At 47.1% G+C, this 16162-nt stretch overlaps 1 protein-coding gene across 3 annotated transcripts in view; it reads left to right on the plus strand.

The window, feature by feature from the left end:
* The window catches only part of LOC135221644 (SET and MYND domain-containing protein 4-like), a 158365-nt gene that overhangs the window by 122868 nt on the left and 19335 nt on the right, over positions 1-16162 (plus strand). For all 3 annotated transcript variants that reach the window (XM_064259332.1, XM_064259331.1, XM_064259333.1), the window contains 2 exons: positions 7781-7893; positions 8225-8414. In XM_064259332.1, the coding sequence (XP_064115402.1) occupies positions 7781-7893; positions 8225-8414 (303 nt within the window). The remainder of the gene's footprint in view (positions 1-7780; positions 7894-8224; positions 8415-16162) is intronic.

The raw sequence follows: 16162 nt of genomic DNA on the forward strand, positions 1-16162 counted from the left end.
ACGAAGGTAGGAAGAAGCGAAGGCCTGCAAAGGAGTCGTCGGAAAGCTCTCCCGCGACTCCTTTGGTTACGGACACTTCGTCTTCTTTCCTGCCGCCCGCTCAGCTCCCACGGTTGGCGCCTTCCCCTTCGGGGGGGGTTTCTAGGTCCTTCTCCTCACCCGACCTGTCGAGTGTGGAGGAGGCCGCTAGATACCCCGATGTCGAGTTGTACTCTGGGTCCTCTATCCGTTCCTCTTCATCGCACGAGCGGGTAGAAGGATCCTGCTAATCACCCGACCTTTGCTTCCTCAGGTGCGGTTGCCGCGAAGGACGACCTCGGACAGGTGTGGGCATCGTTGGGTCTGCAGGGCGTGCCGAGTGTCCAGGGGCTGCTCTACCATCTCGCTGGCTCTGTGGCGGTCACGCATGCTACGGTAACGACCACCACCACGACCCTTTTCACTCCTGGCTATGTTTCACCTCCTCACCTGGTGTACACCCCGCACGCGGTCTCTGTCACACCAACTACATCGGTTGCAGGGGCCTAGTCGCCGTACCACGGGGGAGTGTTGATTGCCGCCGGCCTGGGTTTGCCGGTGCTGCCTCGACCGGACTTCGTGTGCCCGAAGAGCGTCGCCCTGGACCTCCCACCAGTACCTAGGATGTCTGTGCCGCTGGTCCGTCACCTGGGCCGCCTGTACAGCCTGCCGTACCTGCTGTACCTGTCCAGCCGCTGGCACGGACGTGATGTTGCCGACCACTGCTGCCGTTCCTGTACCTGCTCCTGCCGTCTCCACTGCTGTTCCTGTGATGCCTGCACCTGCTGACGTTATTCCTGTTAGTGGCGCCGCTGCTTCCGATGCCGATCTGTTCGGACAGGTGCGTCCGGGCCCTGTTGCTTCGGCAACAGCAGCCCCGGCTCCGCCCTGGATGACAGATCTGACATCGGTCCTGAGGAGGTTGACGAAGAAGAAGAAGAGGAGGAAGGTGTCGTCGTCGTCTTCATCGTCTTCTTCGTCGTCGTCGTCGTCGTCGTCGTCGTCTGCCGACTCTTTCCCCTTCTTCTTCTAAGGCTCCCCCCGCCTAAGAAGAAGAAGGTCGCCTCCCCCCCCCCTAAGAAGTCTCCTTCGGGAGCTTCTAAGGGCCCGTCTCGCTCCGGTGAGACGGGGGGTTCTTCCGCTGGTCACCCTGCTCCTTCGGGGGCAGGACCCGTCTCCTCTTCCGCAAGGAAGAAGACTACGGGGACCAGAGGAGTGCCAGCTAACACCGGCACTTCCTCTACTGCTGTTAGTGGTTCGACCACGGCAGCAGGATCCGTCTCGGCCTCTCGTTCGCGAGAGGTACCGAGTGTACGGTCGCCTACCAGCGACCGTGCAGCTAGGAACCAGACCTCTGAGCCAGCTCAGCGTCAGGTTCACGGCACGGAGCGGAAGACTGGTGACAGCCGCTCACGCGACTCTCACCAGACCAGCTCTCGCTCTCGCGGCGAGCAGCTGGCTACCCGGGCGGACGTGACGGTCCACGACCGGCCACGGGCTGAGGCTGGGAAGAGGTCCCCCCGTTCGCCGGTACCAGCGACGTGACGCGCCGTGAGGATACACACCGGTCTCACCGTGACAGTGGAGCTCGCCGATCGCCTGACCGTCACTCTCACAGAGAGCGGTCGGGTACGGCGACCAGCACCAGCTCTTCTGACACACGAGACCGGGGCCGCTGTTCTCGACTAGGCCTGCAGCTCGATCGCCACCGCGGGTTGACGATCGCCTGCAGTCTTCCAAGCCCACTGGTTCTGCCAGCGAGCGGAGGGAGCGTTAGGTCTGCCTCTCCCATACCTTCAACCTCCTCGGGTTACACCGGGAGGGGCGAGGTGCTGAGGAGTGATCGTGAGGGGTGCGCCCCTCAGGATCCCACCACGACGTCCTACGTACCAGCACGGTTCTCGGACCGGCAGGTCGTATGCACAAGTGGCTGGAGGAGACAGCGAGGGGTTTGTCGCTGTTCCCCCCCTCGAGGGGGGAGGGTCTCGGGAGATGCTCCTGTTTGAGGGACTGGATGGTCCTACTCCGCAGGATGCAGTCACTCCGAGATTCAGAGGAACTTTGCCGAGGTAATTGCGCTGATTCGTCAGCACAATGACCTCGCGGAAGGATCGCCGCTCCCACCATCCGAGCCCCACGTCCCGGCTCGAGTCGTTTTGGGGCCCGAAGAGGGAACCCGCCCAGACCGACGGTAGGTTTGCCGCGTTCTGAGCTTGCCGACTCAGTGCTGACCAGGTAGAATCTCTTGTCTCCGGGCAAGACTCGTCTTTTAAAGTCTGGCAGGTCGAGCAGGCTGCTTCCACCTCCTCTGCTGCGACAGCGGCGGTTTTACGTGCCATCTGAGGACCCGATGCCGCCCAAACAGGTGAACCCGGAATTAGCCAGGCTGACTCCGGGTGTGGTCTCTGCAGCAGCTCCTGTCCGAGAACCTATGGTTCTCGCAGCAAGAGGCACTCGGCCTGGAATCCCACCACTGGCATGGCGCTTTCCAGGCCGTCTCCTGGTTAGATCTGTGGTCCCTCACAGTATCTAAGGTCGCAGCCAACTCCGGGGGAATTTCTCCCGAAGATGACTCGGCCTTTAGGAGACTTTGCCAGTCTGGGGAAGAGCCATCTCCTTCCTTGCCCACCAGACTGTGAACCTGTGAGCCAACCTGGTTCTCCGACGTAGGGACGCTGTCCTTACTCGAGTTTCCAGGGCGGCTGGGCGTGAAGCGGCATTGGGACTCCGCAACGGACCTTTACGGAGTTCCACGTCTCTCTTCCCAGGAGAGATGGTGGACGCTGCGGTGGACAGACGGCGCACTGACGACAGTGACCGTCTGGTTCACCAGGTCAGTCTCGAAGGCTTCTGGGCAAGCCCTCGGACTGGCGGGCCAAGCCAAAAAGGCTCGGCTAGCGCTTCCTACGGGGTGGCTGACGGAGTAAGTCGCGTCGAAGTCCCGGGGAAAGACTCTGTCTTCTTCGACTTCTACAAAGGGGAGCCGTAACCAGCCCTCCTCCCAGCCCTCCTTCTCCCGAGGAGGCTCTGGAAGAAGTCGAAGAAAGGGGGGAAACGCTAGGGACGGCGTTCCCCCTCACCTGCTGCCGGAAGTGGGGGGGTGCCTGGCCAGCCATTGGGTTCAACTTGGCAGCGCTACGGCGCCGAGACCCTGGATTGTAGATGTCCTTCGGGAGGGATATCTATTACCCTTCGAATCTCGGCCACCCCTCACATCCAAGCCCGATCCAACACTGCAGTCAGTCTTACGTTTCCGAGGGTCATCGAAGGACGTAGCATTGAGACAGGAGATCTAAGACCATGCTGAGGCAAGAGAGCTGTAGAAAATCGTCACGGATCAGTCACCGGGCTTTTTACAGTCGACTCTTCCTGGTGGAAAAGTCTACTGGAGGCTGGCGCCCGTGATAGATCTCTCTCCTCTGAATCGGTTTGTTCGCCAGACCGGTTCACGATGGAGACGGCACGTTCCGTGCTCGACTCCATCAGGAGAACGATTTCATGCTTTCAGTGGACTGAAGGATGCGTATTTCCAAATACCCATTCATCAGTCCTCCAGAAAGTACCTCCGCTTCATCCTCGACGGGACGGTGTACCAGTTCAGGGCACTTTGCTTCGGTCTCTCAACGCCCCACAGGTGTTCACGCGAGTGTTCACTCTGGTGTCTGCTTGGGCCCATTCGCACGGGATACGTCTGATGAGGTATCTCGACGATTGGTTAGTCCTGGCGAGCTCCCGCTCGCAGTTGCTACAGGACAGGGATCGACTGCTCGAGTTCTGTCGCGATCTGGGGATCGTTGTGAACTTCGAAAAGTCCGATCTCGAGCCCAAAGCCAGAGGATGAAGTACCTGGGTATGCTGATCGACACGGTAGCAGGGCGAGTCTTCCCCGCAGACTCGCGGATCAGCAGATTCAGGGAGGCAGCCAACCAGTTCCTGTCTCGGCAGGAACAGGTAGCTCAGCGATGGCAAGTCGTGATCGGACACCTGTCGTCACTCGAGAAGCTAGTCCCTCACGGGCGTCTTCACCTGGGGTCTCTTCAGTGGAGACTAAAGGAGAGTTGGTCACAGGCGACGGATCCCCCAAGCTTTCCAGTGTCACTGACACCGGAGGTGAGGCAGGACCTAGCCTGGTGGCTGGACGACAGGAACCTCTTAAGAGGAGTGCCTCTGCGCACTCCCCCCCCGGACATGCAACTGTTCTCAGACGCATCGACCGAGGGATGGGGCGCACACCTGGAGAGTTGCTGACTTCAGGAGTGTGGGACGAGAACGACAAGCACCTAAACATCAATGTACTGGAACTCAAGGCGGCGTTTCTCGCGCTCCAAGAGTTCCAGGACCGCTTGATGGGACACTCAGTGGTGTTGATGTGCGACAACACCACGGTAGTGGCCTACGTCAACAAACAGGGGGGCCTAGTGTCTCTCCCGTTGTACCAGTTGACTCGGCAGGTGCACGAGTGGGCCGAGGCACACTCAATAGAGCTGTCGGCACGCTACATTCCAGGGAAGAGGAATGTAGTAGCAGACACGCTCAGCCGTCGGGATCAGGTGATAGGGACCGAATGGTCTCTACACCAGGACGTGGCGGAAAGGCTCTTCAACCTGTGGGGGCGACCAGTCGTGGATCTGTTCGCCACCCGGCACAACAGAAAGCTTCAGGTTTTCTTCTCAGCCGTGCCGGACCCAGGGTGGGCAGCTGCAGAGGACGCTCTCCAACACCCGTGGGACAACCTCTTTCGTCTATGCCCTTTCCCCCCCGTTCAGCCTGATTCGCAAGGTGATCAGTCGAGCACTGGTCACCCCAATCTCAAAAGATGATCCTGGTGGCTCCCAAATGGCCACAGGCCATTTGGTATCCGGACCTGCTGGCTCTTCTCGCAGGAGAACCGAGAGAGATTCCCCCTTGGCACAACCTTCTTGCCCAGCCACACGTCGAGCGAGTACCACCGAGCAGTCCAGTCCCTCACGACTTCACGGCTGGCTGTTATCCACCATCTCTTGCGAACGAGAGGCTTTTCTCGTAGCGCAGCAACAGGAGATGGCTGGAAAACGTCCGTCAGTCCTCTGCAGCTGTGTACCAGGGGAAGTGGGCCGTCTTCTGTGGTTGGTGTCGTAGACGGGGTCTATCTCCTCTCAGAGCCACTCTTCAGCAGGTAGCGGATTTCCTCGTGTTTCTTCGCCGAGAGAAACTCCTCTCAGTCCCCACAGTCAAAGGATACAGAGCCGCCCTGGCTCTCGTCCTGAAACTGAGGGGATTGGACATCTCGAACTCGTTCGAGATCTCCTTGCTTATGAGGAGCTTCGAAAGGTCTTGCCCACCCAGGGAACTCAGGCCCCCTGCGTGGGATGTGACTCTCGTCCTTAGGAGTTTGACTCGAACGCCTGTTCGAGCCACTCCGAGAGTCGTCAGACAGGGATCTGACCCTCAAGACCCTCTTCTTGCTGGCCCTGGCATCGGCGAAGAGAGTAGGGGAACTTCATGGTCTTTCCTATGATGTACGACACTCCAGGGATGGGGATCTGTGACGCTCGATTTCGTCCCGAACTTCGTTGCGAAGACTCAGAAACCGTCGATCCCTGACGACAGGTTCGAGTCCTTCACGATTCCCTCCCTAATGGACTTCACCGATAATGATGCGGATGAGATGCTGCTTTGTCCTGTGAGGGCGCTACGTCGCTATCTGAAGAAAACTCGACACCTCAGGCCTGAGTGTCGACGCCTCTTCGTTAGCACCGGGGTAACCAAGAAAGAAGTATCCAAGAACACTCTTTCATTCTGGCTGCGTGAGGTCATCAGGAGGGCGTATGAGGCTGATGGTAGTGACGACATCCGTACGTCCCGTCCGAGAGCTCACGAAGTCAGAAGTATTGGCCCCTCGTTGGCGTTTTGTTTCGTAAGAACTTCTCCGTGGCGCAGGTTCTGAAGGCAGGGGTTCTGGTCTAACCAGACCACCTTTACGTCCTTCTACCTTCGGGATATTGCCCACAGGTCCTTGGATACCTTTTCCTTGGGACCCGTGGTGGCTGCTCAACAAGTTGTGTAGCTAACCCAGAACCCTCGCAGGCTGAAACAGCATCGAGTCCTGGTGTGACTGTGTGGATGGATGTGTGAGTGAGTGAGTGACTGGCTCCCTCTTCCCCATCTTTTCCTCCTCCTCTACTGGGGGCAGAGGGCCACGGTCGTCACTACGCTGGGATGAGGACGAGATGCAGGTGAGCTATATGACAGAGCCCCATTCCTATCCCCTTCAACTAGGGATAGGAGCAGAATATCCACCACTTCCTCCTACAACGGGGGGAAGTGGATGCCTACAAGAGTCAAACCCATGACTTTATATTTTGCTCCTGTACAGGAACAAGTTCTTACATTGCTGGTACGAAGAGATACGCTTGCCTCTCTCTTAGTACTCGGTCCAGAGGTCTGACCATTGATCCTGCGGTGCACACCCCGATCAATCGGACAGAGGCTTGGATCCCTCCCTCGCTCTTACGACCAGGGAGACTTCCAAGGTTGGGCGAACACCAGTCTGTTCACAAAAGACTCAGATTCCTCCCACCAAGAAGTGAGTCTTCCTATTGTAAAAGGACCGAAGGTTTGTATGCCGTGTTCGGAACAAATGACAATTTGTCCAAAATTGCATTTTTCCTAACTATACAAACTGAGGTCCTTTTACACATAACCCCACCTCATGCCACCCCTCACTCTGCAGTTTTTGCTTGGGCCAAAAGCAAAAGTGATTTGTTTACCTCCCAGTCGCGCGCGCGCGCCTGTCGGACAAGCAGTTAACTACCGAACCCCTTGTTCGAAAGCTTACGACCTATCCAGCTGCCGCTAGTACCTTCCTATTGTAAAAGGACCTCAGGTTTGTATAGTTAGGAAAAATGCAATTTTGGACAAATTGTCATTTTCATTCAGTTGTTCATGACTGTAGCATTTAAACAATGATTATAATGTTCCTAATGTTACTTTTATCATCCTCTTTAGCTTTTGTAACTTGCGTAATCTTTTTGTACTGATGACATGTAAGTTATCCATTGTTGGCTCTACAGGGTTTTGGCACAGTAACTTACCCCTCCTGCTAAAGGGTGCATCCTCCAAAGAGACCTCAGCAATCTTTATAATGAGGATCTCGTACCTAAGTGGCAGTCCTTCTAAGGCAGCAGTAATAGCCTATGGATTGAATTCACTGGTTAAAGCAAACACTTGCTTTTAATTAAAATATTCTGTTACTAAGTAGCCTTCAAGATTTACTTTTTAAATACTTACCTCCTTGATATAAATTGCCCTCCCTACCTTCCCACATTCAAAGTGGACAGAAGTAGACTTTCCGCCTACACACGTTTGTACCTATCAGTCCCCTGGTAGGGGATGGGTGAAGTAGATGTGTAGAAGGTGGATATTCATGGAAAACGGTGTTCTCTTTTTCTTTCTTTTTTCTCTCTCTCTCTCAATCAGTCAAACTACCACTGGCACAAAAGTAAAAGCTATTTAATGTAGGGGTAAGTATGTATTTATATTTGGGTTAGAACAAAACACTTTGGTCTGATTGTGCTTATATATAATAAAAATTATTTTAATCAAATTAAATTTGTATTGTTTAAAAGCAATACTATTCATACCAAAATATGTTTGATAAAGAGGCATATTGCAGCAATTGAGGCAAAATACAAGTTAAATTGTGCATAAAATGAAACTGATTTCATGTTTTTAACTGAGGTTCTTCCCTTTCTCTACCCCCCCCCCCCCCCCCCCTCCCCAGGTCCCCATTATTGCAGACAGACTTACAAAGAACGACAAGAAATACTGAAACATCAATATTTCTTTCTCTGCCTTTGTGGTCCCTGTTCTCAGCCACAGTATAGACTAAGAGAGGTATGTGTATGTACCTTATTTTATTCTCCAAAATATAAGTTGCTATTGTATGTGTTGTTTAGTTGTGTACATATTCTATAGTACATAACTCGCACGTATCTTAGCTAAATTATTTCTTTCCTCAAATTAAAGTTTCACTTGGCCTTTTCATCTTATTTTAAATTAATATTGTAAGCTGAAAAATAAAAATAAGAAAACAAGCAGTTATAGTAATTTTAAGAAATATATGGTAGAAGTCTGGTAGACCATTTTAGAATTTTGTTGGTCGTGTGGGAAGTCTATGATATGTACATGTTTAAATTAATGATAATTCAACTTTCATGTTATCTAGGCTGCATGGAGTGGATTCCACTGTGAATCTTGCAAAGGCATATCTACTTGGACTGTCAATGGAAAGAGAACTACAGACGATTCCTCTAGCAATCATGGCCTTATGGCTTGTCTAGAATGTCACAGGATGGAAAAACCTTCTCACGAACTTGTGCAGATTTGTACAAAAGTCAGTGCCTTACATGAGGATGGTGAGTTGAATAAAATATTTTTTCTCACTTTTCAGTACCCAACAAAATCACATGCTTATATTAACCTAGCCACATTTTTAAGGAGATAGACTTAACATATTAGAAGAAAGGAATGTAAACCAAGCCAATTTCATCTGTACCTGAAAATTTTGTAAAGAAATGCTAAATGAGTTTGGCTCAAAACTTGCCTCAGTAGATGCTTAGGTGCATGAATTGAAAATATATTCCCAGAAATTTACACTGTCCATTTTATGGTTAGCTAATTGCAGTGATGTATTAAATGTTTGTAACAAAGAAGGAAAATAGGAGAGAGTAAGACAGCAATTAGTACTATTAGTCCTCCTTATGTTTTCATAGGTATTAAGGAAAAAGTGTTGTATTACATTTGTATATTGAAATGTAAGGCTTATAGGCTAATTGACACATTCAATATAAGTATCTTTCTAAGAATTACTTACCTATAGTTTTCACTTACACAGCAGTCCTAAATTTTAAAAATTGCATAAGCGTTTCCATTGCAAAGTGTAGATAACCAGCCCTGCCCACTGTACGGGTTAAGTGGTAATGACTTACGCCAGCAGGCTTCATTCTGTATTCTGCCATGCTTGTGACAACACCAAGTTAGTGAAGTACATATTGTCGTTTTCTTGTGGCCTTCAGGCTGCTGGTCTGCTTGTTAGTTTGGGTTAGCTTTTCATTTAGTTATGTCTTGATTCAGGTGCTTCTAGTGTTCACTATTGTAGTGAAGGCTGCAAGTCTGGCTAACTAAGTTTTGCTATGATGCACAAACCAGGTGCAGTAATTACAGAGGAGAAGTATGTTCGAAGGAGAAAAAAAGTTAAGTATTCTTAGTTTTACCAGACCACTGAGCTGATTAACAGCTCTCCTAGGGCTGGCCAGAAGGATTAGATATTTTTACATAGCTAGGAACCAATTGGTTACTTAGCAGCGGGACCTACAGCTTATTGTGGGATCCGAACCACATTCTATCAAGAAATTAATTTCTATCACCAGAAATAAATTCCTCTGGCCGAGCCGAGAATCGAACTTCGGACCACCGGAATGTTCGAAGGAAAATATTTGTGACGAGTGTAAGAGTTAGGATGAAAAGAAGTGGAAGATACTTGAATCTCACCTTAGTAAGCTTGAAAGGAATAGGAAGAGAAAGGCTGCCTTTAGGGCCGAGAGTAGGGCTTCTGTTAGCCAAGATTCTTCCCCTAAGCCTAAGTCAGATTTTAGTCTTGCTATTCCTTCTACCCTTGGTTACGATCTTTCTCCTATTTCCAGTCCTCCTCTAATTCCATGTAATCTTTTGCTTAGCTCCCATGCCTCTAACCCTGACGCCTTTGACAACCTTGAATCCAGGTTCTTTAAGAAGTTGAACCTGTCACACGTTGACTTCCAAGACTGTGAAGGCAGCAGCCACCAAAGCTTAAACAGTGGGATACATTGTAGAGCTTTTCATTTCTCAACAAAGGGATCTTCATCCATAGTGAGTTCAATGTCTGAGATAGGGGCATCCTTGAAAGTCCTAATGGACAAAGTGTTGTGTGAGAAAGTGTCTAGTGAAGTGCGAGTGGAGGAGATGGCTTCCTGTCCCCCCCGGCTCTCCTAGATGAAGGTCACTGTCCTGCCCCCCTAACCCTCGGAGAAGACATACCAGAGATCCAAGGTAGGTTGGTGGGGTTAGCCCTCAGGTTGCTGCCACTTCAGTTGAGCCTGTTGCAAAATCCCAGGTTTTGACAGACAGTTGTTGGAAAGGCATGTCCTTGGATGTGCATCATTTTTCTTCCAGTTTGGATTCCAATTCTGATCACAGGTGCTTCCTCAGTTCACCCCAGCCATTGAAGATGCACATGGATGACAACAGTCAGCCTTCTCTGCTGCCTGTTAAGCAGTACAAGTAGAGTGCCCTCTTTTGGATGTCAAGAACCTGAAGCCACCACTCAGCCTGTTGTCACAAGAGCCCAGTACCTGTTCCCAAAAGCTCAGTCCCAGCTCCAGTGCGCCCAGCACCAGCCTCCAAGTGGTGGCACCACTGCCTGAGTGCCAGGACCCACCGACCACAGGCCCAGCATCAACTATTTGTCACCTGTCCACCGCTCTCAAGCATGAAGTGCCCACCATGGATCAAGATGAGCCATATTTGGCACCCATCAGGCAACAGCTTTCCAAAATTATTAGCTTCTTTAGGAAAGTCCTATCTCTAAGCCTCCTTAGGTCTTATCCCTGCCTCCAGTCTCATCAGAGCATGAAGAGGAGATTAACCATATGCAGCTCTGCTTTGCTACTTTTTGGCGAGCTTTCTGTCCTTTTTTTGCTCCAGCTGCCTTGGCCTTGCATGCTTCTTCCTTCCTGATGAGGATCCTCCCTAAAGATAGCTATGGGCTCCCTAAGATGGTTCTTTCCTCGATATCCAGAAAGTCGATTAAAGAAATCTAAGATGGGCTCTCTGCTAAAAGAGATCAAAGGCAAGGCTAATTTCACCCTTCCTCCCTTTTGCCTGGTTAGGGAGATACCTGTTATAAGCCACCAGGGAAGAGCCATCTTTGGGAGTCGCTGCCTCCTCCCAAGGGACTTTGTTGCCTCATCAATTCTTCTCATCGTTCGGTCCCACTTCAGTTAAGATTACGTTCTTTTTGGCTGAGCTTAACCACCTAGTTAAGAACCTCTTAAAGGTTTTTGGGATATTCTGCTTTCTAGATTGGATGGTAGGAGGCCTTGCAGAGAAGATAGAAGACTTCCAGGACTTGGACGAGCATTTTGCAGTGGATTCATCCGGTGTGCTGTCGTGCAAGGATAAAAACCATCAGAGATGGCTCTCGGAACTCATGACCCTTTTCTCTCTCAGGGTTTTGAAGGAGAGAGAATTTGGTTTCTCCTTCACCATCAGAGGAATCACACAGTCACAGAGAGGTCGGTGTTGTTATTTTTGCCCGTTGATTCACTTCACCTTTTCCCTCAGTAGATCACGGAAGAAATTGCTTCAGACTTTCAAAAGAAGTCCAGTCAAGACTTTTTAGCTCAGTCTTATTGTCATCATTTAGACCTTAGATGGTCTCTCTGCTGCAGCAACATCTCTTTTGTGGTAGTAAACCTAAGTTAGAGTCTGGAGAAGTGGGATCACAGAGGGGCAGACCAGTGGATCATCAAGATTCTGAAGGAGGCCTACTGCATCCCCTTCATTGAGAACCCTCCTTTAGTCACCTCTCCCATCACCTTGTCAGCCTAATCAGCAGGCTCAAAGAAGTATACGGCACTTTTGAAGGAAGTATTCTCTCTCCTTTTGAAGAGAGCTCTAGAGGAAATCAAGGACATCCATACAGAGAGTTTCTACAATTGCCTGTTTGTAGTCCCCATAATGTCGGGGGCCTGGATACCAGTCCTAGACATAAGCGCCCTCAGTCATTTCTTATGGGAGACAAAGTTCAAGATGGAAACAAACCAGTCAGTCATGGCATGCATTCACCCGGGCGATTGGATGATAGTGCTAGACATGCAAGATGCATACTTCCATATCCCATCCACCCAGACTTGAGGAAGTATCTCAGGTTCATCTTTCAGTGCAAAGTCTCCCAGTTTTAGCTCTGCTTTGGCCTCTCCACTGCACCTCAAGTGTTTACCTGAGTCCTTTCCCCTCTCACCAAATGGCTTCACCTGATCGGCATCAACATTTACCCGGATGACTGGCTTCTTCGATCCCCTTTGAAGGAAGTTTATGAATTGCCCACAAACCATTCCTTGCTTTACTCAGGAACTAGGAATTCTTTTAAATCTTTGGAAATCCCAGTTAACCCTGACACAGGAGATTCTCTAATTTGGGATTTCTGTCGCCTTAAGATAATTGCCAACTACCTCCAGACCATCTGCAGTTTTTTTTTTTTTTTGTCCTCTTATCATGTTCGGCCCATCAGTAGATGAGCCTTATAGGGACACTTTCGTCCATTTAGACCTTCGTCACGTTGGGCAGGTTGCACACGAGAGTCTTCCAATTACAGGCGGTCCCCGGGTTACGACGGTTCCGGCTTACGACGTTCCGAGGTTACGACGCTTTTTCTTAAATATTCAATGGAAAAATCCGTCCTGGGTTACGACGCTTGTTCCAAGGTTACGACGCTGACGCTTCCGACGCTCCGAGTTAACGACGCTTTAAAAACGCATACTATGATAAAAATCCTTTATAGTTTAGCACAGTATATTAATAAAAATAAGTTTCTGGTTAGATTACAACAAAAATTTTGAGGTTATGATGATTTTCGACACTTTTTATGTCGTATTTTTCAATGTTTTTTAGTGACGCCTCATATGCAGAACTAGTTTCCGAGCGAATGAATACATACTAGCTTGCGGTGCGCAAAGTTTACATATAACGGTCCAAAAGCGCAAATAATGAAAAAATTATTGCTTGTTTCCAGTAATAATAACAAAACGAAGTTTCTGGTTAGATTACAACGCAAATTCCAAGTATCCAAAGAGAGACATTATCCAGTAATTTGATCAGAGAGAGAGAGAGGTGTCTTCCGACGCTCCGAGTTAAGGACAGAGAAGTGTTCGTTTCGTTAAACGGCCTCTGACTCATGCCAGTAAATGTTTTGTTTTGTTGATACTAATAATATAAGCCTATTTAAAGATACGTTTACTTTAATTAGTCTATATGATATGTAAATAGTAATCAACTGTTCTTGTAGCCCTCAAGATTTGGCAAAATCGAAGTATTCAAAGAGAGACATTATCCAGTACACTGGAACCTTGGCATACGAATTTAATTTGTTCCGTTACCATTGTTGTATATCAAAACAGTTGTATCTCAAAGCATTTTTTCCCATTTAAAATAATGTAATATGTATTAATCCGTTCTAGCGCTATGAAACCACACCTAAACACAGAATTACACTATAATATACACAATTTATACACAAATAAAACGAGTAATAACACACACAATAAAAAAAAGAAAGGAATTTTACTTATCACAACGAAAGATGACGTGAGGCCAGCACGGGGAGGAGGCAGGGAACGATTTGCTCTCTTTTTATTTACGTATGTACACTAATAACTACGTAATAAACACAAATGAAATAACATTGCTAAAATAATTTTTATTTATTTATATCAGTTTGTAGTTTAGAAATAATGGTGATGCCTTTGGAAGGTTTTTATAGCTTCCTTCTGCTTGATGATCGTGGATATTGTAGAAGGATTTTGACCATACTCGTTTGCCAAATCGACGATACGAACGCCACGTTCATGCTTTGCTATAATTTCATGTTTTGCTTCCATCGAAATAATTTTCTTGGGTTTTTTCTTATCACCTGCTTTGTCTTTAGCTTTGAGACCCATGGTTAATAATAAAATAGACAAAATAACACAAAAAATAGGCATAAATACAACGAACTAAACAACGACGTGTTAACGATGCAGCTCCAACAAACAGACTGAACGCCATTTATCGGTTGCCTATACAACTATCACATCGTAAAATCGTATCTCTAATATTTCGTTGTATATCAAAGCATATATTTTCGCAAATTTTCTGTTGTATCTCAAAACATTCGTATATTAGGGCAATCGTATGTCAAGGTTTCAGTGTAATTTGATCAGAGACCTTACAGACCTTACAGTTCGTTCGGGTTGCCCCAGGTCCCTCAGTGTGAGGCGCCTCTAATGTCTACCAGAGAGTTGCTAGTACATCTTCCGGTATATTTTGCATCTTCCAATCTTGGATGGTCTGGGATGCAGTTTAGATATTTGTCGAGCTTATTCTTAAACACATCTACGCTCACTCCTGATATATTCCTCAGATGAGCTGGCAACGCATTGAATAGACGCTGCATTATCGATGCTGGTGCGTAGTGGATTAATGTTCTGTGTGCTTTCCTTATTTTTCCTGGTATAGTTTTGGGCACTATTAATCTACCTCTGCTTGCTCTTTCTGATATTTTTAGTTCCATGATATTTTCTGTTATTCCTTCTATCTGCTGTTTCCATGCCTGAATTATCATGTAGCGTTCTTCTTCTCCTTTCTAGACTATATAATTTTAAGGATTGTATTCTTTCCCAGTAGTCTAGGTCCTTAACTTCTTCTATTCTAGCTGTAAAGGACCTTTGTACACTCTCTATTTGTGCAATATCCTTTTGATAGTGTGGGTACCATATCATATTGCAATATTCAAGTGACTACGAACATATGTTTTATAAAGCATAATCATGTGTTCAGCTTGTTTTCTTGTTTTGAAGTGCCGTAACAACACCCATTCCCATTTTTGCTTTACATTTTGCCAACAGAATGGCTATTTGATCATTGCATAACATGTTCCTATTCATCATCACACCAAGGTCTTTAACTGCTTCCTTATTTGTGATTGTCTCATTATTAGGTCCCCTATATGCATATAGCTTTCCTTCTCTGTCTCCATAATTTATTGATTCAAATTTATCAGAGTTAAATACCATCCTATTTACCTCTGCCCAATCATATACTTTGTTAAGGTCTCTTTGTAGAGCGTTCCTCTTCAATTCACAAGTAATTTCTCTACTTATTCTTGTGTCAATCAGCGAAACTACTCACTACCGAATCCTTAACATTACTGTCTATGTCTTCAATCATAATAACAAACAATATTGCAGCTAGCACCCGTACCTTGTGGCACACCGGATATTACCTTGGTTTCATCCGATTTCTCATCGTTTGCAATAACTATCTGTTTTCTGTTGTGTAAAAATTCTTTTAACCATCTTCCTACTTTATCTACGATATTGTGTTTTCTAATTTTCTTTGCTAATATATTATGGTCTACTTTGTCAAAAGCTTTTGCAAAGTCTAGATAAACCACATCTGTTTCATTTCCGCTTTTCATATTTTTGAATATGTTCTCACGGTGGACTAACAGTTGGGTTTGTGTACTTTTCCGGGTATACGAAACCGTGTTGTCCTATATTAAACAAATTATTTTTTATTAAATGTTTCATAATATTTTTCTTCATTACCCTTTCATACACTTTCATAATATGTGATGTTAGACTCACAGGCCTATAATTACTTGCCTCTAGTCTTGATCCACTTTTGAAAGTAGGGGTGATATATGCTAATTTGTGCTCATCATAAATCTTGCCTGTATCTACACTTTGTCTTAATAATATTGCAAGTGGCTTTGCGATAGAATGAACTACTTTCTTTAACAAAATAGCAGGGACTCCATCCGGCCCTGCAGCAGCTCCATTTTTAATTTCATTAATTGCCTGCACAATATCAGCTTCATTAATTTCTATGTCAGCTAAATATTCACTATTTTCGTCCCTTACTTCTATATCATTATCTTCATTATCTATTCTAGGGGTGAATTCTCTCTTATATCGTTCTGCCAGTATGTTGCCAATTTCCTTTTTTCATTCGTTAATCTCCCTTCAATTCTCAGAGGGCCTATTTCTATTCTTCTTTTATTCATCTTCTTCGCATATGAGTATAATAGTTTGGGGTTTTGCTTGATATTTAATAGGGTTTTTTTCTTCCAAGTCCCGTTTTTTCATTTCTTTTGATTGTATAATCTTTTGTTCTGCATTTTTTTATCTTTTTAGTTCTATCAACTTTCCATGCATTTTTTTCTTTTGCAAGACCTTTTTTCCACTTTCTGATTTTCTGGAACAAAATCCTTCTGTCTCTTGGTATGCATGAATGATGTTTACTTTTCTTCTTCGGTATATATTTATCCCACTATTTTCTCCAATATTTTATATAATATCTCCATATT

This window comes from Macrobrachium nipponense, chromosome 3 (genome assembly GCF_015104395.2).
Source record: "Macrobrachium nipponense isolate FS-2020 chromosome 3, ASM1510439v2, whole genome shotgun sequence".
In the NCBI taxonomy this organism is placed as follows: domain Eukaryota; kingdom Metazoa; phylum Arthropoda; class Malacostraca; order Decapoda; family Palaemonidae; genus Macrobrachium; species Macrobrachium nipponense.